The 21117-nt window shown below is 36.3% G+C and overlaps 1 protein-coding gene across 1 annotated transcript in view; it reads right to left on the bottom strand.

The window, feature by feature from the left end:
• The window catches only part of RNF141 (ring finger protein 141), a 30480-nt gene that overhangs the window by 6963 nt on the left and 2400 nt on the right, over positions 1 to 21117 (bottom strand). The window contains exons 2-4 of the mRNA XM_045788872.2: positions 13218 to 13410; positions 10820 to 10928; positions 3323 to 3504 (exon numbers count right to left, since the gene is read on the bottom strand). Of these exons, the coding sequence (XP_045644828.1) occupies positions 3323 to 3504; positions 10820 to 10928; positions 13218 to 13360 (434 nt within the window). The 5' untranslated portion in view covers positions 13361 to 13410. The remainder of the gene's footprint in view (positions 1 to 3322; positions 3505 to 10819; positions 10929 to 13217; positions 13411 to 21117) is intronic.

Genomic DNA, 21117 nt, shown 5'->3' with positions numbered 1-21117 from the left:
AGGACAGTCACTAGACTATAAACTTCTTAAAGGCAGGAGATATCTCTGACTTGTTTTTATTCCCTGCTGGGCTTATACTAGTATATACAAGACATTGTAATAACACTTTAAAATTTGCCAATTTGAACATAAAAAAGAATGTAAGCAAATGTCAAATATCCAAGTAGTAAGTGCTAAGAAGGAACAAATGAGTATTTCAAATTTGTTGGAAAGATGAGACTGAAAAGTGACATAACTTTGACAGAGAGAGGACATTCGAGGTGAATAAACAAAGTTGTGGAGGTAGGGGAAAAAACACCTCTGGAGTGTGTGTATAACAAGGAGGTGGCATGATGCTCTGGGGAGAAAACTGAGAGAAAAGTTGCTTAACTACAGCAGAGATAATCTGATCCTTGAATGTCAAAATAATCTGTTTGAACTTATTCTGATAGGCAAACTAGAATCAGAGTTTGTTCACAAGAAAAGTGAACGCCCACTGAAATAATATTTGAGGAAGACTAATTGGCAGTGCAGTATGGGACATTCTAGAGGGAGGAAAACCAATCAGATCCTTACTTCAGCAATTAACCTGGGAGAAAATTAGGGCCCAGTAAAGGGACATTACAAAAGATAAGTCATCAGGATGTGGTAATAGGTTAAACCTATGGGCAAAAGAAGGCAGCCACTGAATCGAAGTGGGGAAGCTGAATGAAAACGTGGACGGACGTGCATCTCATTTTCTAGATGCACTTAGTTCAATGTTTAAGCGTCTCTTAGGTACTACATTCTCCACCAGACCCATATGAACTGGGGTCTCTACTTCTGAGCAGCTTATAATTTATGTCTAAGGAGCTGGACTTCTGTGTCAATAGCGGAGACTATAACTGAATCCATGAAGAGGGACAGAGTTCTGAAGGTTAGAGGGCTATGAAGAAGAGCACCACTCTGGACGAAGTAAAAAGAAAGAAGAGAAAACACAGAGGCAGCCAGTGGGAACTGTACAATTTCACCTGATTTTTTTGCTACCTTCCTAGCACTACAGTAACCAGAAGAAGGAAGGAGAAAAGGTCTTGCTCTTGTCCTTGTTAGACCACTTGCAGAATGGAGTACTCAGTTCTATGCCCCCTACCCTGAAAGATATATTGACAGATAAAGGATTTTCCAGGAAAGCCTCTGGGATATAAAAGATACCCATATTACAAAGGCCAAAGGAACTGGGGATGCTCATCCTGCAGAACAGAGGACCAGTGGGAATCTGATTCATGTTTTCAAATATTTGAAGGGTGAAAGGGAGAACAGATTTGTTTGGTGGGATCCAGAGGGCACTGCCGCTTACAAATAAGTAGAATGCAGTAATAATTTCAAAATAATGACGGGGAACTCTTACATATTATTACACGCCAGGCACTGTTGGAAGCATTTTACATGTATCGACTTAACTCTCTCAAGAATCCTATGAAGCAGATACTATTGCTATCATCCTCTCTTAAAAAAACGAGGACACAGAGGAAAAAGAGTTTAGTAACTTGTCCAAAGTCACACAGCTAGGAGTAGAGCCAGGATTTGAACACAGGCAATTTGGTTCTAGAGTCTGTGCTATGCTGTCTCAAGAGAGTCAGCTTTTGGCTATTCTGAGGAATATAATGCAAAAGGGAAAATTTCATAGTGATTAGAGCCATCTCTGTATGAAAAGGCTTGTGTCTCTGAGGCAGTGAGTCCCACATACCTTCAGGTGTTCAAGTACAAGCTGGACTAAATGTGGCAAGTCTTCCTACTCAAAGTCAAAGTGTTGGTGGGTTAGCAGCAATGACACCATGTAGGAGCTTGAAGGACTCTCAAGCTCCTCCTCAAAACCACTGAATACAAAGTCCAAGAAGCACTGTACTACAGCTCTTTACACTAAGAGAGTAATAATGCAGAGGTTAGGGGGATGGTTGTATTGCCAGCCCCGAAACCTTGTATCTCTTAAAACCCCCTTCAACTTGAAAAATCTGTTTTTCTATGAACTAGAGTATCAGGGTATAACTCAAAACCAAAAAACATACAAAGGAAAGAAGCAGCCCTAACCTACCAATCAGGAATTGAGTTTCCAGGGATAACATCCTTACCTCCTTTCACTGAGATGACTGCAACAAGAAAAAGTATTACTTTCATTTCATTTGCTACCACAGAGTTTAAATATCCTGGTAAATCCTATTCTCAGCTTTCAAGATACTTAAAACAAAACAACAACAACAACAACAACAAAAACCACCATTCTGAAGAGGGAGAGGAAGAAAAGCAGAAAATCAGACACCTGTCTATGGAAGATTAACTTTACAAAATACAGAAAAGAAAAGCCTACACACTGCCTGTCATGTTCTAAAACTCACTTGGCATTTCAGTACTTGTACAGCCCAAACCTAGAAAACCAAACAATCCTACAAAGATAGACAGAAAATGATAAATGGAGATACAAATTTACTGCAATATAGCATTGGAAACCAGTTGGTTAGGAATGGACCAGAAAATGCAACTGTAAATCAAGCAACAAAAGAGTAATTCCTGCTAAGCATATTCTTAATTTTAAGGTAAAAAATACTGTCATTACAGATTTTTGCTGTCCATTCAGTATGACAATAAGACAGGATGTCAACATGTCTGGACCCACGTAAGACTTTTTCCAATGAGGCATTTACAAATTTAAATTATGGTCATGGTTGTCAAATGGCCACAGGTGGAAGTTTTCACATGCCAAGAGCATTACAGAGAAGGAAAAGAAAGTTTAGATAGAACAATAATATATTAGGCCTGAGTAAACAAGCGCCATCAAAGAAAACTCTGGCTGACTTCATTTCCTTCTGGTAACTCAGTATATGCAGTATGGGCACCAACTACTTGTTCATTCCTGAATGGACTGCCAAGTACTAGAGCCAATATTTACAGTTTCTAATGCTCTAATTAGTCAGATATTTTAAAGGAAAACTGGAATGATTTTGCCAGATTCTTAGACCTAATTCCCTGAAGGGCTTTGATTGTCTAATAATATAAGTCCGTTATAAGAGAGATATTAATATCCTTTTTCATTAAATGCAAGCATGTAGAGTGGAAAGTGCATTCATGGAAACCGGGCTGATGGAGACATTAGCTGGTGTGAGCCACTTTAATTTTTCTTTAATTCAGCACTCTAACAACATCCTGACGCGCAGAATAATCCAAAAGCTGATCTGCGATACAATATCAACTGAGATAAAAAGCAATGTGATTTAAGATATCACAAAGAGCACCAGTAAAAGTATTACTGAGATTTCAGTAGCTTGTAAATTAGAAAACAAGAGAAACATGGTACTTATGCATTATATACCTTCCCATCCAAAGACTAGCCTGACAAGATGTTACAGATGATGAGTTTTCATCAGGGTCTTCAGAGGTGGAGCTCTGGGCCAATACTCCTGACGCTTGACTTGTGATGTCTTTATAAAGCTGAATAAACTGGTACAAATTCATGATCCGTGATGCTTCTACAATGCCAGTGCTTTTGTTAATCTAAAAATACACACACAAAAAAGTTCATAATTTCTCTGACCATTTTAAAAAAATATTCTATTTCAATTCCAGTTAGTTAACATACAGTGTAATATTAGTTTCAGGTGTAGAATTTAGTACAGACAACACCCAGTGCTCATCACAAGCGTCCTCCTTAATCTCCACCACCTATCTCATCCATCCCCCTTCTCCGATCAATTTTTCCCAAAAAGGCGGAACAAATATTAGTCAAACATCCTAAGAAATAAAAGTTTTCAATGTTTGCAAATTAACTAACAAGAGAGAAAGAGTCTGAGCAAATGAAGTGGAGTTCAAGGGACTTGCACACATTTATCTCATTTGAGCCTCAAAATAACTCTGTAGGGTTGATTAGGCATCACCCCGTCTAGAGCTGATGAGGTCAGACAACTTTCCCAGACCTAACATGAATTTTAGAGATCAGTATTGACAATTCTTTTTAATTTCTTAAAGAATTTGACTAAAAGATTTATTTGAATCCAACACCCACATGCCATTCTCCTATAACTGAAACAACTGATTGTTTTCTTGAATATCTTAAAGTTCTATTTTATACCAAAATTCCCAAACTAAAGCAAGAAAAATTACATTAAAGTAAATCCTAACAAAAAGTGGTTGAATTCTTCCCAGGAGGCTATTTTGTGTTTTGGCAAGCCCCCCCCCCTTTATTTTGGCAAAAAATTCATTTAATATGAAGTGCAACCAGGGCCTACAGATCGTACCTCTTCTCACCTGAGTTTACATTCTTTTTTTTTTTTTTTTAAGATTTTATTTATTTGACAGAGAGCCAGAGAGAGCCAGAGAGCACAAGCTGGAGGAATGGCAGAGTGAGAGGGAGAAGCAGACTCCCCGCTGAGCAGGGAGCCCAACGTTGGGCTCAATCCCAAGCTCCTGGGATCATGACCTGAACCGAAGGCAGACGCTTAACTGACTGAGTCACCCAGGCATCCCTGGGGCTTACATTCTTTTTTTTTTTTTTTAATGATTATTATGTTAGTCACCAACAGTACATCCCCGGTTTCCGATGTAAGGCTCGATGATTCATTAGTTGTGTATAACACCCAGTGCATCATGCAATACGTGCCCTCCTTACTACCCATCACCGGTCTATCCCATTCCCCCACCCCCCTCCCCTCTGAGGCCCTCGGTTTGTTTCTCATAGTCCATAGTCTCTCATGTTTCATTCCCCCTTCTGATTACCCCCCCTTTCTTTATCCCTTTCTTCCCCTACCGATCTTCCTAGTTCTTATGTTCCATAGATGAGAGAAACCATATGATAATTGTCTTTCTCTGCTTGACTTATTTCACTTAGCATTATCTCCTCCAGTGCCGTCCATGTTGTAGCAAATGTTGAGAACTCGTTCTTTCTGATAGCTGAATAATATTCCATTGTATATATGGACCACAACTTCTTAATCCAGTCATCTGTTGAAGGGCATCTCGGCTCCTTCCACGATTTAGCTATTGTGGACATTGCTGCTATGAACATTGGGGTGCATATGGCCCTTCTCTTCACTACGTCTATATCTTTGGGGTAAACACCCAGTAGTGCAATGGCTGGATCATAGGGTAGCTCAATTTTTAACTTTTTAAGGGACCTCCACACTGTTTTCCATAGTGGCTGTACCAACTTGCATTCCCACCAACAATGTAGGAGGGATCCCCTTTCTCCACATCCTCTCCAACAATTGTTGTTTCTTGCCTTGTCTATTTTTGCCTGGGGCTTACATTCTTAATGAGAGGAGATATTTGGGGCAACTGTGAGGTAAGAGATAAGGAGAGATAATACTGCTTTCATAAGACTTAGGGAATCATAGAGTGGGGCATATATTTTCTTTTGAAGTGACCGAAGTAAGTAGGGTTGAGAGGGTACTGTTCTTGGAGAATCTCAAGTAATCAGTGACAGACTAGTGATGTGAAAGACTTTTATTTTAGCACAGGGGATGGTATGGAAGACTGTGGGAACAGAAGCAATGAAATCTACTAAGTACATATCAAAGTTAATAGAACAAACAAAATCAGAAAAAATTTACAAAGAAATGAATGCAGGAAGAGGGACAGAAAGCCTTAAAATTGTGCACAAAGTAGGTTTTGAAATGTGTTGATGGAACTGGGCATATGGGAAAGTGAAGTAGATAGGTTACATATTAAAAAAATTATATCAACATTTCAATACTTGGAATGAAAATAATAATAGTTGTAACTAATGTTGATTAACTGTTTATTATCTGAGAAGGCAGTGAGAAAAAACTAAGAATCAAGTATGAATCTGATTCTATGTTGTGAAGATGGCAGAACAATCTCTAAAACTGATTACATTTGGGGAAGGTAAAATCTATATGGAGATGCAGATATGTAAGATTCTTTGTAATAAAAGATTATATATGAGACAGAGGACAAATATATAAAATTAAAGGTGATAGGAATTTATAGAGGCTTATACAACAGACTTTCAGAGCTGAGGAAATTAGACCAGTCTGCACAGTTCAGAAGAAATAAGGGAATAATTCCTATAAACTTGGTATCTAATAGCAAGGTTTACTAAACTAAGCTTCTATAATCATAGGATTCATGCATGTACTGTGTGCACTGGTGATCTTGTGTGTATAAAACAAATAAAATCCCTGCCCTCATGGAGATTATACTATAGGCAGGAGAGACAAAATACAGATTAGGTGAAATGGAAATAAGTGTTATGGAGAAGATTAAACAGAGAAGAGGATATACTGAAGGGTTGTAGGGAAGGCCTCACAGAGAAGGTGATATTTAAGAACTGGAAAAGGAGCAGGAATGAGTCGCTTGGATATCTGGGGAACAGATTATTCCGGGTTGGAAGAATAGGAAGTGTGGTGGCTGTTAGGCAGAAGTGCACCTGGTGAGGAACACGAGGTGTCCATCAAGGAGCGCAGGGTGGCTGGACTAGAATGAGAGAGGGAATGAGAGTGGTAGAAGCTAAGGTTAGGGGGATGAGGTGAAGACAGAATGTACAGGACGTCACTAATCATAGTAATAACTTTGGCTTTTATTCCAAGTGCATGGGAACTCACTGGAAAATTTTGAGTCAAGGACTAATACGATTTGATTTCATTTCAGATTGTAAGTGGAACAGACTGGTTGTTGTGCTGAGACTAGACAGAATAATGGGGGCAAGGGCAGAAGCAGGGAAACCACTTAGGGGGTTATTAGCACAAGCCTTGTGAGAGATGATGATTGCTAAGAATAGGGTGGTAGCAGTGGAGATGGTGAAAACTGGCCAGATTCTGAATATATTTTGAAGAGAAACCTGTCAGGATTCATTTAAGGACTGACTGTGGAATAGGAGAGAAAAAGAAGACAAGGATGGCTGGTGCCAAGGTTTTGATTTAAGTAACAAGATGGATGAAAATACAATTAATGAAGTTTCTTAATAGCCATCTTAGTCCATAATTTTAATTGACCCATTAATTTTTCTGCTATTATTCCCACAAAATATTTCATTTAAACATCATTTAGATTATTTCTTATAATGCATTAGATATTGTTTGAGGAAAATCATGGTAGCATTTGACAGTCATGATAAGGTCTTTTTGTAAATACAGAAGTTTATAGTACAATTGTTTAGTTGTTTAATATTAAGAAATATGAAATTTCCTCTCAATCAGTTTTCCATATAGGATTTCAACTCTTTTTTTCTAATGTTAACACTGACTTCTCATAGATTCTTTCAAAAAGAACCTAGGGAATGCAAATAAAACATTTCTTTAGAGTAGATCTAAAAGTAAGAAAAATTACACAAATGAGAACTCGGATTGCCTATTGAGGGAGAGAGAGAATCTCAAGCAGACTCTGCGCTCAGCACAGAGCCCCACATGGGGCTTGATCCCAGGACCCTGAGATCATAACTTGAGCCGAAATCAAGAGTCAGCTGCTTAACTGACAGAGCCACCCAGGTGCCCCTGCGTATGTCTTTAATACTTGTGTTTTTCTATTTAGAATCTTAGGGAAGATGTTTAGTCACATACAGATGTAATGGTTAGAGATACTGAAGTGAAAAAAATTTGACTAACAGTAAATTAACATCTTAAACATTAATTCTATATTTGCCAAAGAGGAGCAACAGAATACCAAGGGATCAGAAACCTGACAGTCATATTCCCACAGCTCTCTACAATTTATACTGGTTTCTTCGATGTGAGCTGAGTACTTTATGAGGTAAAGATGGATAGAGAATGTAATTTAGGTATTATACTGTATCAATCAACAAGGAAGACTTCAACCTTTCCCAGTCATTTAAAATGACAGTATTTCTTCTACAGATTTTTGTTCACTCAACATAGTATATGTTCCTATATGAGTTCCTAACAGGTGCAAAGTAGTACAGGCCGTAAGAGATACAAGGATGAATCTATATAGATTTCCTTCCCTCAGAAGTTTACTATCTACTAGGGGAGCTTAGAACCCAAATAATGCAGAATTCTTAATGCAGAATTTAGTTATGAAGTATAAATAAAATGCTATTGGAGTCTGGAAGAGGCAAGAGAATTTCTATTAAGGAAGAGTTTATGGATGAGATGGAATTTGAGTTGGACCTTTAAAGAGACATCAAGCTTGACATCGATAAAAAGATGTGGCAGAAACTATTAGCTGATTACCGACATGCCATTCCCTCTTTTCATTGCCAGCAGAGCCCTGATTTTGTTTTGGTGTCTACCACTCCCTGAAATGACTCAGGAGTCAGTCCTGGTCAGTCTAACCTAAACCAATCACAGTAATCGAAGTCCCTCCGTCAGTGTAAAAGAAGGGGACATGAGCTAATAGTGACCTGATGAATTGAGAAGAGGGATCTGCTAGGTCTTTGAATTAACCAATCCAGGAACTGCTTTGTAAGGATTAAGTAAGAAAATACATATTGTTTTTCTTTAAACTAGTGTAACAGGAGTTTTCTGACTAGTAAGTGACGGCAATTTAAATGACAGAAGAATGGACATTCTAGCTGAAGGAAGTCAATGAGCAGAGGTACCAAGGTGGGAAAGTAACAGCTCTACAGCCTTCAATTAGTTAAGCCTGGTGAGACTGGAGTGCAAAAGGTGACAGTGGTAAATAAAGCAGAAAAGATAGTCTGGATTGACAGATTGTAGAGGACCTTGGATGCCAGGTGAACGAGCTGGGACTATTTTGTAGTCACTGAAGAACTGCTGAGGAGTTTTTAGCAGGAAAGTGATCTGATGAGAGCTGTGCTTTAGAAAGGTTATCTTAGTTAGAATTAAGAGAAGAATCTGGAGATGTGGTGATTAATCACGAATCTAAGGTAATCTGGATGAGAAGAGGAGCATGAACTATAGTTACAGTCTCCTAGACGGCATGGAATTTGTCTTATGGATAAACTGGAAATGAATCCCAGTAGAGGTAAAATTGACAAGATCAGAGAGCTAATTACTGTGGAGAAGGCAAGAAAAGGAGTCAGAATGTATGTTTTTCAGAAACCACCTTTGTGACTAGAGTTCTTATAAATTCACCCTTGTGTCCTTTGAAGTTGACTTTCAAATAGTCCTCAACATTATGTGCAGTGTAAATTCGCAGCTGTGAGATGATGGGAGTATGGGAGATACTGAGCCTATCTGAATGAATTTTACAAGTTTTTAGCTCATTCTTCATTTCTTGTTTACTTTATTCCTTTGCAAAGTCAAAAGTTGCAGATTCCCAGAGTTCTTTTGAGAGTATGTGTATTTATAACACTGTAAAAAGAAAAAACCCTAATGAATTTAACATAAATATAAACCCGATAACAAAAACAAGCAAAAAAACCAGAAAATGAAAAAAAATATGTGGTTGGTATACAAGTGTTGAGTCTAGGAATCAAAGTATAAATAACAAACAGGATGTCAGATCAAGTTCTCAGTGTTTCAGTGTGTGCTCTGTTACTATGATTTGTAACACATTACACACTGCATAAAGTTACACTGCCGCCCACACTAGTACTACTATTAGCTACCTCTGTGATAAGTAATGCAAAATTTTTTAATGATGTTTTCTGACAGCTATTATATTGCTCTTTAACATTTGGACTTTTAAAAATAATCAACTAAGTAAATGTTTAGTGTGGACAGACCCAGCTGAATTGTATTAAATTATGCTGTGTATTCTCTCTAAATCAACTGTAAACTTTAACAAGTGCCATTCACCTTCAGGCACTTAGCCAAGTCTGGAATTAACATCTCTCTGTCCTTGCTTCCCCGAACTCTTTAAAGTTCTTTTACTAGTTAAATTGATTAGAACATCTAATTTGATCAAATATCCATAATCAATCCTTCTACGCTTAAAGCATACTACTGGCAATTGACCCACTGGGAAAACATGGCATAGGGTAACCCCCGGGGTCCATGACACAAAAGAAAAAATATCCTTACCCAGTAGTTCTTTATGGGTTAATCAGGAATGGAATTCAGGGCATTCATGAATGCTCAATTTATTGTTTACATGCATATGGATGGTTTTATTGTTTATTTTAGGGCAGGAGCTAGGGTAGGAGAAGGCCTAGTAAAATTTATTCCTTTATTTTCAACAAAAGGTTTGTGGCCTCAAAAAGGTTAATAACCACCTTTCTAATCTACCCATTGGTGGATGAGTCTTAGTCATACTCTATGATAGCTGCCATTATATTTTTTAGCATAGTCGATATATTCAATTATCTAAAATTTAAAAACCAGCTAAAAGACATTGCATCAAAAACTGGCGATGTACTGTATGGTGACTAATATAACAAAATAAAAATTATATATAAAAAAAGACAGTGCACTGATGGTGAAAAATCCACTCTATAACTAAAAATTTCTAAAAACAAAGACAAACCAAAAACCACACAAAAACCAAAACACAAAACCTAAAAATACCCAAATCTTTCTAATGGATTTTTAAATTATTAAGTGAATGAAATTATTCTTCTTACAAGAAATGATCTCCTAAGATAACCTTAATTTTTAAGGTGTCGTCTTAGAGCTAAGCAGGGTGTTACCTCAGGATTTCATAGCCAGCTAAAATTTGAAAAGAGAGGATTAAGGATAAGAGGTTACTACCACCTCCTTTTATTATAAAAATCTCTGCTATATGGCAACTATATAACCAATGAGATTCAAACAGTTAAACTGGAAGGCAATAACACTAACAAAACTGTGTCTTACACAGTTTTACAAATAAATGTTAATAATTGTTAATAATTAGCAAATTATTAGCATTTATTTCTACTATACTATAGTATTAAATGTGGCTCTAGTCACCAAAAGAATTTAAGTTCAGAGTTGGAAGTCTCTATCATTCTCACCTTGGTACAGACCACACGTACAACCACTTTCCAAAAGGCAGAGGAATCAGACCCAGGTTGTACCTCAAACAGAAGATGTTTCTCCTGGCCAGAAGCCACTTTAGCAGTTCTGAAAAGCGAAAACACATTTGTTAATTTTATGCAAAGTCTTATAAAATAATGGAGTTATGAAACGAGATTCAAGAAACACTTTAAAACAGAGAAGAAAATTTGAAGAAAATACAGAGACAAATAACAATAACAATCATAACAGATTCTTAAAACACAGGGATAGAGAATGTTTTGATTATAAACATACAACTAAGTTTTTAACATCAACAGCATAGCTGACAGAATATTTATAAATCTTTTTATGTCCTATCTCACTGGTTTTTAAATGCTTAACAAAGACATCTAGAAAAAACATGCCCAAGGAATCAGATACTTAAAGAAAAAGTTTAGCTGGTTTCACTTATCCACATTTTGATTATTACCTCGGATGTATAAAGTGTGAAAAAATCTTGCTCTTGGTTGGGTTCTAATTTAAACAATAACATACACCTCTTTGAAAAAAAATTTTTTTTAATAATTTGGGACTGGATCAAAGCAAATGATTTTGAGACACCTTAAATACAGCTTTGCAGTTTTCCTCCAGCAGAGTAATTTTAATTTAGAGAGTCACAGGATTCTAGCATAAAAATATAACTTTTAGAAGGTAATTCAATATCTTCCCATTAATGCCAATTTAAATTAGATCAAAGATATACTTAAATATTGTGGCTCCCTTTTATCATTAATCCATTTCTCTCTGAGCACCAGTGGGGATGTCACCTTAGAACTAAATGACGGACAGCTAAATAGAGGCCACTGAAAATGAAGCAACTAGCCCTGGGTAGCAAAGTCTGCCAGTGAAAGTAATTCATCTGTGGCAGTTCCCAGCTGTTTTCTAGCTATCAAGCCATGCTGCTTCTGTATAGGTTTAACTTTATAATTCTCAGACGGCATTGCCCTTGTGAAATGCCCAACTCTGACCCATGGAAATCCGTTTTAAGAACCAAATCCAGTCAACGTCCTACGCTAAATAAATAAAAGGAAGATATTCTTTACCATTATTTCTGTATTACACAGTAAGCTTAGCTTGTGCATCCCTACGTATGACATAATTTATCTGGTAGTTTCAAGATTCTAAAGGGATGGTAAATGTCATTGATTACTCTTCATAAGAGTCAAAACAATAAACTTAAAAAAGCATTCCATTCATGCTCCTATTAAATTCTTTATCTATTTTTACTCCTTAAGAATATGGTACCAGAAGTAATGCCTCAAATACTACCATTTGGATAATCTAAAAAAAGAAAAAAGTAAAATGCTGGAGTTTTATGGCTACATTTTTATTATAAAAGATCAGACAATACATAAATATACACAGTAAAATGTACAATCTCTCTTCACCGCCCTCTTTTCCACCGATTTCCCAGAAACAGTGTGTATACTTACATTTCATTTTCTATGAATTTATATGTATATTCATACAGGATCCATCCATATATCCCTACAGGATTTCTTTCTTTCTTTTTTTAATGAATGAAATCCAATATTTCTTTTTATCTTTTAAATTCTTTTTTAAAATTTAAATTCAATTAATTAACATATAATGCATTATTAGTTTCAGAGGAAATCCAGTGTTTCTAAAAGAAACTATCTTCTAAGATAACTCACTTTTAAGACATTCTTTATTCTTCATGACTGGATAATAATAGTAGATTCTATTTTAATAGCTTCTACACAGATTAGTATAAAAATCGGTATAATAAAGAATAAATTCACAAAGAAAAGGCGTAGTTCTAGTAGATATGCACTTTAAGAAGGCAAAGGAACTTAAATTCAATCTTAGAAATCTATTCCAGAGTTAAAGAGATTTAAAGACGGTATCTAATTAGAAAATATTAATAAACAAAATACCTTATTCTTCAGTGGCGACGAATTATTACTATTTATATATTTCTCTGGCAAAAATAATGCTCAGTGAACAAACACAGAAGATTTATTTATTAACCAGATGAATTGGTTGATGTATAGAAACCTGAGTGCCCTTTGAGTATCCCAGGAACCTTTTTCTAGAGTGGCTAATTGGCTTATTCTCTTCTATTATGCGTCCCTTTAGTGCTTTCAAACAAGAATCGATTTATAAGCCTGTGTTTAAAATTCAATTTTAAGTTCATTTGGTTTCTTTGTTCCTATTATATGTTTTAAAATAGCCACATAGCAAGTCTTGTAGTACGTACTCAATATATATTTGCTAACTGCTGCTGAGACATTCAGTCTTACCAATCAATATTTCTGGTTACCTCTTAGACGGTCATGGCATGTGGGGCATATGTCAGGGAGAAAAAATAAAACGAAAAAGAGCAAGCCTTACATATCATTAAGTTCAGCTACTCTCCCAAGAAATTCTTCGTAAGTTAAGGAGCCACTTTCTCGAACCAATGTGACATGTTTTGCTACTTTTTCTGGTAACTTGTTAAGAACCAACTGTGTCTGATCTGAAATTTGCTGTCCCATGATGAAAGGATGTCTTGAAATCCAGAAACAGTGTTGCTTCACATAATTATCTGTCAAATATATACAAAAGTTACTTTTATATACACAATAAAAGCAGCAATATACTCATCCCTTCAAGAAAAACTAGGAATACCTTTAAGTGAGAGTTCAGTAGACTTAAATGAATCTAAGGAGGAACTTATTTAAAAGACCAAATTTTTATTTTTTAAATAAGTTTTTAAAAAGATTTTATTTATTTATTTGACAGAGAGAGAGAGAGAGCGAGTGCAAGCACAAGCAGGGAGGAGTGGCAGAGGGAGAGGGAGAAGCAGGCTCTCCACTGAGCAGGGAGCTTGATGCGGGGCTCGATCCCAGGACCCGTGACCTGAGCCGAAGGCAGATGCTTAACCTACTGAGCCACCCAGGTGCCCCTATACTTCTACTTTTTAAGATCAGATAGCTAAATGAAAAAACAATTCACTTATGTTATTATTAGGGTGGTAAACTTCTAATTCCTCTAATTTTGCCAATTCAAAACCATTACACACACACACACACACACACACACACACACACACACACACAGAGGCCTTTAAGTGCTTGTATTTAATAGGAAGCTTGTTTACATAATTTTCCCAGGCACATTTCCTGACTACTTACCATGTGTCAGACTACTAAGGGCTTCCCATATATTACCACATTTATTTCTTACAATAACCCTAAGAGGTAGGCATTATTATATTTCTACTTTTACAAAAAATGAAATAGAGCTAAGTAACTTACCTACAATGGTAAGTGGTTGAAGTGAACTTTGAACTTATGTTTTCAGATTCTACTGCTCATGTTCTTGACCACTACCAAGATATATAATCATGATATAATTACATCAGCCAAATAACATTTGTTGTTGAATTACTTTATTTGTAAATGTGTAACTTACTTCTAATTATAAAATATATGCAAATTAAACAGGTTTTTGGTTTGAAAACCTAAGAAAATTAAAATATTAAATAATTTAACCACCTTCCATTTTCTGCTTAGGAAAAAAAAAGGACTTTTGCTTTCTAACTTCCCCAGGTGTTTTAAACTTAGAGTTTATATAATTTGTTTTCTAAGTATGGTGACATTTTAGTTAAAAGGCTAGATCACTACTTTAATACTTTACTATCAATATAGATCAATAAGTTATTGAATTCCTTAAAAATATAATCACAAAACATTTATTTAACAACTAAAGTCTTGAAAGATATAAGTCTATGAATTGTGGCTAGAGAAGAATTGAATGTGTTTATTTTACAAAGTTTTTTCCTTTGGTAAATAATGATTTATCAGAATATCAAGTATTGAGAATATGGTTAAAATAGAAAATAAAGTTTTAGTATTTTTGTCTATGCTGACTTATTCTGTAACTTAATATGAAAATCCCTATTCAGCACAAACACTACTACTACTACTTTCGATCATTCCCATTGTGATCTTCTAAGAACACAATCTTCTAAGCACTTTACATGTATTCACGAACTCAGTCATTCAAATCTCCATAATAACCATTTCATAGATGAAGAAACAGGATAGTCAAGGAAATAAGCACAGAGAGGTTAAAGTAACAAAGTCACATAGCTAACAGGGTTTTTTTGTAATATAAAGTTAGAAGAAGAAAAAAGCAGGGGCATCTGGGCGGCTCAGTAGATTGAACTGACCACTCTTGATTTCAGCTGGGGTCACTTTCTTAGGGTGGTGAGATCAGCCCTGCCTCGGGCTCCCCAGCCGGAACTCTGCTTGAGATTCTCTCTCCCTCTGCCCCCACCCCTGCATGTGAGGGCACTCGCTTGCACACGCACTCTCTCTCTAAAATAAATAAATAAATAAATCTTAAAAAAGAAAAGAATTACAATTAAAAAAATCTGATCCCCTGTCCCAAGAAATTCCATTTTATCTACTCACCAAAAACTATCATTTTTATTGCACACAAATTAACACTCATATAAAGCAGGTTAAATAGTAATAATTTTATAGGAAATGTTTGCCAGGAAATCTGCTTTATTATTTAATTAAAAAATAATAAAGCTCTAATTCTAAAGCATAAAATATGTATAACTTTAAAATATAAAACCATTTACAATAAGAGTTTTCAGTAACAATATGTAAATTTGCTTTTGGTATTAAAATTTAGGTTACTGTATTTATTTAGTATTAAATAAATTTGGTATTAAAATTTAGGTTACTGTACTGAGATTTATTCTTTTAGTCACATTAAATGAAGGAAAAGTACTATTATACTAAAAAAGAAAACCCAACAATTACTGTTTTGAATCTGAGCCTACTTGGCAACAATAAATATTATATTACAGAGATAAATGAAAGGAAGTTGTTGAGGAAGATCCAGGTCACCAAAAAAATCTCTCAGGCGAAATTATGTATTTTAAATATGGCCTAGTGGATTCATAGCAACTGTATCCAAAGAGAAAGATCTTAGTTTAGAGATGGTCTCTAGGGTATTCAACATCAGTGGTTTCTGGTTTGACAGTCTAGTAAAATATCAAAGTACCATGGTTTGCATATTTATTTTTATTCTGAGTAGAGACAGTCTCCAAAAATAGACAAAATATCCCCAAAACTTAACAAAAAACTTAAAAAGAGCCATTTGTAATATGAAAAGTAGAAGAATATTAAAATAAGTCTTTCCCAAGAAGGCAGCAACTTCAAACTGACATATACTACACATATACATGTACATTTTGTCCTTATTTTGTTCTAATTCAAATGTGTAAAAACATCATTAGGAGTTCGGGTTGTAAACTGGTGTTGGGGAGCCACTGTGGTACATGAATAGTGAGCAAAAGAAACACGGTTCTTGCCATTATGGAGCATATGATACAGTGGGGGAAGAGATAACAATCACACCAATAAATACGTAATTGTAAGATGAGAAAAGCTAAGCCAAACAAGTACAGAGTGCTACAAAAGCCTATAAAAGGGAGGCTTGACCTAGTGTTGTGTCAGGGAAATCCTTGGGCAAACAACATTTTATTTGAGATCAGTTAGAGTTAGCCAAATAGGGGCAGAGGCATGGAGAGGAAAGGGCATTTCAGGTAGAGGTTATAGAAAGTGTCTAATGTAGGAAGGAGCATGGTGCCTTTGAGGTAATAAGAAAAGGCTACAGTGACTAAAGCAGAAGGAGAGGGAGACTGGTACCAAGAGATGGTCTGTTTACCGTTTACTGATGACCTGAAACAAGCCTGCAAGCCTACCCATCGAAGTGGATGGCTAAAATTGTATGAATGAGTTGTATCCACTGAGTACTAAGATCAAGACTGAAATTGATGATGATTTTCTGAAATGGAGTAAGTTATGTCAAATATGACTAAAAGTTAAATCCTGAATGTTTTGAAAATCCAACTGCACAAAAACACATATATAAGATGTGCTTAAAAGCAGTTAAAATATAAAGTCTGAGGGTTTTAGTCAAAATAAGTGAGCAGTAAAATAAGGACAAGAAGATGTTAAAATAGTCCTAAACTCTTGCTAGAAGCAGATGTCCAGAGCAAGACCCTAGTCCTATTGTGCTCTGTAACGGGTCTACCACACTGAAGTACTGTAGTCAGCTCTAGGCAGTTAAAGCTGCTTTTTTTTTTTTTTTTTTTTTTTTTTTTTTTTTTTAAGGAAGGGAGGCGGGGACAGAACAGGAGGGGAAATCTTAAGCAGGCTCCATGCCTAGCCCAGAGCCTGATACGGGACTTGATCTCACAACCTTGAGATCATGACCTGAGCCGAAATCAAGAGTTGGTTGACTGGGCCATCCAGGCACCCCTAAGCAGTCACACTTTTAAAGGGCATTAATCATTTGAACATAACTAGAAGAGTATACAAGATGCTATGGCTCTAGAAAAGGAAACAAAGTGATTAATTCTAGATAATAATTCAGTAACAACCAATAGGTTTGTTCAAACATTTGAAGAGATTTCATGTAGAAGAGGAAGTAAGATTTATTTTACAGAATTACAGTGAAAAGAATGGCCAGTAAGTATAAATTAGGCAAATTCAGGTCAAATAAGAAGTTCGTATCATCCACAATTATCCAAAGGTATTAAGGGCTATCTTGCATGTCAATTTGTTTTCATTGGAAGTGTGGAGGTGTTTAAATAAAGACTAGAAATTCATCTAATGAATAAGTTTTACAGAAGATTTTTGCTTGGGTGAGAGAGTAGGTGACTTCTAACCTAGTGTTTCATCCCAAAGTGAAAGTTAAATTCTCTCTAGCTTTTCTGTACCAATCCAATCCAAATACAATAAAAAATTCTAATCAACCAGACTGAAAACTTTAAATTACATCTACATTGCTTAACAAAGAAAAAATTAAACGTTTGAAATAAATGATCTTAATATTTAGTGTAAAATATGTAGAGATAATTTAACCAATGTGCCTACCAAATAGATATTAAAAAGCAGCCAAGGCCATTTATTTGAGTTAGAAGATGGTCCCTTTTGTTTCTGCATTGTTTTGATCTGATGCCCTAATTCTGAATAAGGTTTATAATTTGAGGCAGCATATTAATTTATCCTGTAACCGCATTTGGTATCTGGGAAACCTAATCACTGTAATTCCTCTGATTAAAAGGGGACACTATTTAGACACTAAGAGAGCCTGGGCAGTGCTTCTCAATCTGGTTCAGTGGATAGGGCCTGGAATTTACACTTTATTTTGAATACCATAAAATAGTGATAATGATAAATATTAATATCCATCACTAGCATATCCATCATAGCTCTGTGATCTATGTGCATTATAAAACCAAAACCAAGGGTGCGTGTTCACAAAAACAGTCTGTTGTGGACACACTCCAGTCACCCGCCACTGGTTTTTCAGTGTCCCTCTTCAGTGACTCTGCACATTCTTTCATAAAATAGCACACATCATCAGTTAGGTCACTTGACCAACCCCCCTCTGTGAGCTTCCTGAGGATAGAAGCTGTGTTCTCTCTTCTGGTAGATAAATAAGCATACAATAAATGTTTATGAACAGATACAGTAAATACTGTTGACAGGTTTTTAAAAAATATTGTTCACTTAGTATTCTTTTGACTCTTGCTAATTTGTTCATTCACCTAGTAATCACTTGAAGAGAAGTTGAAATTTTAAAAATACATGAAAGAAAAAATATAAAATTGTAAAAATGTATCACTAAATTAATGTGTACAAAAATTGAGAAATATTCATTATTTGATATTATCAAAATAATTACCTCCAGATCATGGAACAGTAATATAGCAGAGGAATATAATTTGCAAACTACTGGCATAGAATTCAGCAAAAGATAAATCTCCTGTCAAAAGATTTCAAAGAACTAGCAGCTCTCATACTACTATGCCACCTATAATTTAGTCCTTTCTGGCAGGATATAAAGGCACGTCTTATTTTATTGCACGTGGCTTTACTGTGCTTAACAAATATTGCCTCTACCCCCACTCCCCCAACTGAAGGTTTGTGGCAACCCTGCATGGAGCAAGTCTACTGGTGCCATTTTTCCAAAAGCATTTGCTCACTTCGTTTCTTGAGACATTTTGGTAATTCTTGCAATATTATTTCAAATTTTTCCATTATTATTATATTTGTATGGTAATCTGTGATCAGTGATCCTTGAGGTTACTATTGTAATTGTTTTGGGGTGCCATGAATGGCACCCATATAAGACAGAAAACTTAATTGATAAATGTTGTGTATATTTTGACTGCTCCATGGACTAGCTGTTCCCCTCGTCTTTTTCCTTCTCCATTAGCCTCCCTATTCCCTGAGACACAAGAATATTGAAATTAGGCCAATTAATAACCCTACAATAGCCTCTAAGTGTTTAAGTTAAAAGAAGAGTCACTCGTCTCTCACTTTAAGTCAAAAGCTAGAACTGATTAAACTTAGTAAAGAAGGCATGCCGAAAGCTGAAATAGGACAAAAGCTACGCCTCTTGCACTAGTTAGCCAAGTTGTGAATGCAAAAGAAACATTCTTGAAAGAAATTAAAAGTGCTACTCCAGGGAAAATACAAATGGTAAGAAAGTGTAACAGCTTCACTGCTGATATGGAGAAAGTTTTAGTGGTCCAGATAGAGGATTGAACCAGCCACACCATTCCCTTAAGCCAGAGCCTAATCCAGAGCACGGTCCTAACCCCCTTCGATTCTACGAAGGCTGAGTATGGTGAGGAAGCTGCAGAAGAAAAGTCTGAAGCTAGCAGAGGCTGGTGCATGAGATTTAAGGAAACAAGTCATCTCTGTAACATTAAAGTGCAAAGTAAAGCAGCAAGTGCTGATATAGAAGCTGCAGCGAGTTATCCAGATGATCTGGCTCACATAAGTCATGAGGGTGGCTACACTAAACAACAGACTTTCAGTGTACATGAAACAGCCTTCTATTGGAAGAAGATGTCATCTAGGACTTTTCATAGCTAGAAAGAAGTCAATGCCTGGCTTTAAAGCTTCAAAGGACAGGCTAACTCTCTTATTAAGGGCTAATGCAGTTGGTGACTTCATTATTATTTTTTAAAGATTTTATTTATTTATTGAGAGAGGGAGAGAGAGAGTACAAGCAGGGGCTGTTGGCAGAGGAAGAGGGAGAGGGAGAAGCAGGCTCCCTGTTCGGTCGGGAGCCTGACATGGGGCTCGATCCCAGAACCGTGGGATCATGACCTCAGCCAAAGGCAGACGCTTAACCTACTGAGCCACCCAGGTGCCCCTGCAGTTGGTGACTTTAAATTGAAGCCAACACTCATTTATCATTCTGATCATCCTAGGGCCCTTAAGAATTATGCTCAATCTACTCTGCCTATGCTCTAAAAATGAACAATGAAGTCTGGATGATAGCACATCTGTTTACAATATGGCTTACTGAATATTTTAAGCCCACTGCAAAGACGTACTGCTCAGAAAAAAAGATTCCTTTCAAATTATTGCTGCTCATTGACAATGCACCCGGTCACCCAAGAGCTCTGATGGGAGATGTACAGTGAGATTAATATTGTTTTCATGCCTGCTGACACAACATCCGTTCTGCAGCCCATGGATCAAGGAGTAATTTCAAGTCTTATTTGTTAGCATTTTGTGAGGCTATAGCCACCACAGATATCAATTCCTCTGATGGATCTGGGCAAAGTCAAATGAAAACTTTCTGGAAATGATTCACCATTCTAGATGCCATTAAGAACATTCGTGATTCATGACAAGAGGTAAAAATATCAGTGTCAACAGAAGTTTGCAAGAAGTTGATTCTAACCCTCATGGATGACTTTGAGGGGTTCAAGACTTCAGTGGAGGAGATAACTGCAGATGTGGTGGAGAATGAGAATTAGAAGTAGAGCCTGAAGATGGGACTGAATTGCTGCAATCTCGACAAAACTTCAGTGGCTGAGGAATTGCTTCTTATGGATGGGAAAGAAAGTGGTTTCTTGAGATAGAATCCATTTCTGGTGAAGATGTTGTGAAGACTGTTTAAATGAAAACAAAGGATTTAGAATATTACATAAACTTAGCAAAGGAGTGACAGGATTTGAGAAGTCAATTTGAAAACTGACTCCAATTTTGATAACATTACAGGCTAGAGAGAAATCATTCAGGAAAGCAAGAGTCAATTGATGAGGCAAATTTCATTACTGTCTTAGTTTAAGAAATTGCCATAGCCACCCCAACCTTCAACCACCACCCTGATCAGTCAACAGCCATCAGTACTGAGGCAAGACCTTCCACCAGCAAAAAAAAATTACGACTTGCGGGAAGCTCAGATGATGGTTAGC

The sequence above is a fragment of the Ursus americanus genome, chromosome 16, assembly GCF_024610735.1.
Source record: "Ursus americanus isolate L20-20 chromosome 16, mUrsAme1.1.p, whole genome shotgun sequence".
NCBI classification, from domain to species: domain Eukaryota; kingdom Metazoa; phylum Chordata; class Mammalia; order Carnivora; family Ursidae; genus Ursus; species Ursus americanus.
This window is presented reverse-complemented; position numbering and strand designations above follow the sequence as displayed.